At 39.8% G+C, this 1,644-nt stretch overlaps 1 protein-coding gene across 1 annotated transcript in view; it reads left to right on the top strand.

Moving 5' to 3' along the window:
• Positions 1-509: 509 nt before the first annotated feature.
• Positions 510-1,644, top strand: part of LOC106535185 (AN1-type zinc finger protein 3) — a 47,543-nt gene continuing 46,408 nt past the window's right edge. The window contains exon 1 of the mRNA XM_014032127.1: positions 510-851. Within this exon, the coding sequence (XP_013887581.1) occupies positions 769-851 (83 nt within the window). The 5' untranslated portion in view covers positions 510-768. The remainder of the gene's footprint in view (positions 852-1,644) is intronic.

Raw genomic sequence — 1,644 nt, 5'->3', positions numbered from 1 at the left:
CAAACAAACAAACAAACAAACAAACAAACAAACAAACAAACAAACAAACTCGTGCAACCTGTACTGTGCTGTTGTAGTGTTTTTTGTAGTGTTCTGTCCAAAACAGGCTAAAAACAAAACAATTTCACTTTTTAGTCTATCGTTCTATATAGGGAGATGAGAGGCAAAATGTCTCCAACTATAGAAAAAAAGTCCAGTTGTTTTGAAATTTAATATATATTTTAATTTTCTATGTCTTGGATAATCTACACACCAGTCAGTATCTGTCTCAGGGAGGTTTTATTCGGATCATACCATCATGTTGTTCAGCTTTATACTCAAAATTTTTCAAACCAGTCAATAAAAGTTATACTGATATTTTACTCTTTACAATGCTTAAAATGTGGTGATGTATGTATTCATAGCAAGTGTTCGGCAGAAACAAATAAGCATAAAGTTTAGTTTCTCCAAGTATTTTACACCCCTCCGCTCCTCCGCAATGGTTCACTCCATCACTCCAGCTGATCGGCCCAGTGTCTCCCCCCCTGCCGGTGCCTCTGACCGTCGCTGGCTTTGACGCTTCCAACGTCGACTTTAAACTGCTTTATTTTTACCTGGACAGTGGCCGCTCGTGACGGCAAACTGTCTATTTGAGACAAAATCTCCACGGAACAATCCGGCTCGAACACTGACTCCTAAAGTCAAGGTGATCCGAGAACAATTTTGAGGCCTTCGCTCCATCCGCGGATTCACCTGCTACACAGGGAGAGCCCGTCACGGCTTACCGACATGGGGGACACGGGGAGTGAAGGCAGCAAGCCTTCGGCCAACGTCAACGTTATACCACCGCGCTGCCCCTGTGGATTTTGGGGGTGAGTGAAACAAAAAGAAACACTTCCTCCTTTTAAATTCTCTCTTTCTCGGCCAACAGTTAGCAAAGTCGATAGCCACTAGCATTAGCAGCCCTAAGGATGAGCAGCTTTTCTTGTCATTAACCCCCCTCCCCATTGTTTTGTACCATTAGCTGCTAGCTACAACCAGCTAGCCTCGGTAACCTTATCTTGTCTGTGTGGGAGAAAACCTGGTAATTTTAGCGACAAGCCCTCCGGGTAACTTGACAGCTGTGGTAATGTAAAGAAAGATACCGAGTGAGTTTGTTCAACAAATGGTCTGTTAAAGGGAACCAACTTAATGAGTTAAACAAGTTTGGTAAACTCAACTGACATATGTCTGATCACCGTGACCAGACACAAAAATAAATAAGCTCACATTTACATAGCAGAGGGCCTACATTATGTTTTATTGAACTTTCTTAATAATGTTCGTTTTTGAGAACGCATTTTAACTGTTTAGTTTGTTTTATTTATTTATTGGTAAAATAAGGACATTTTGTGACAGTGTAGCAAGTATGGAATTCAAAAGCAAATATCAATACTAAAACAAACAGAAAGTATTTTAGTAATAAACTATTTTTTTTCCCTTTCAGTTGTTTTGAATTGTTGGTAGTAGGGCTGTGTATTGGCAAGAATTTGGCGATACGATACATATCATAACAGAGGGGTCACGATACTAGGGGTGTAAGAAAATATCGATACACTGAAATATCGTGATATTTTATTTCCCGATACTGTATTGATATTCTAAAGCCCTGTATCGATTTTTAAT

The sequence above is a fragment of the Austrofundulus limnaeus genome, unplaced genomic scaffold (genome assembly GCF_001266775.1).
Source record: "Austrofundulus limnaeus strain Quisiro unplaced genomic scaffold, Austrofundulus_limnaeus-1.0 Scaffold1380, whole genome shotgun sequence".
Taxonomy (NCBI): Eukaryota; Metazoa; Chordata; class Actinopteri; order Cyprinodontiformes; family Rivulidae; genus Austrofundulus; species Austrofundulus limnaeus.
The sequence above is the reverse complement of the archived record's forward strand: the minus strand, read 5'-3'. Positions and strand labels throughout refer to the sequence as shown.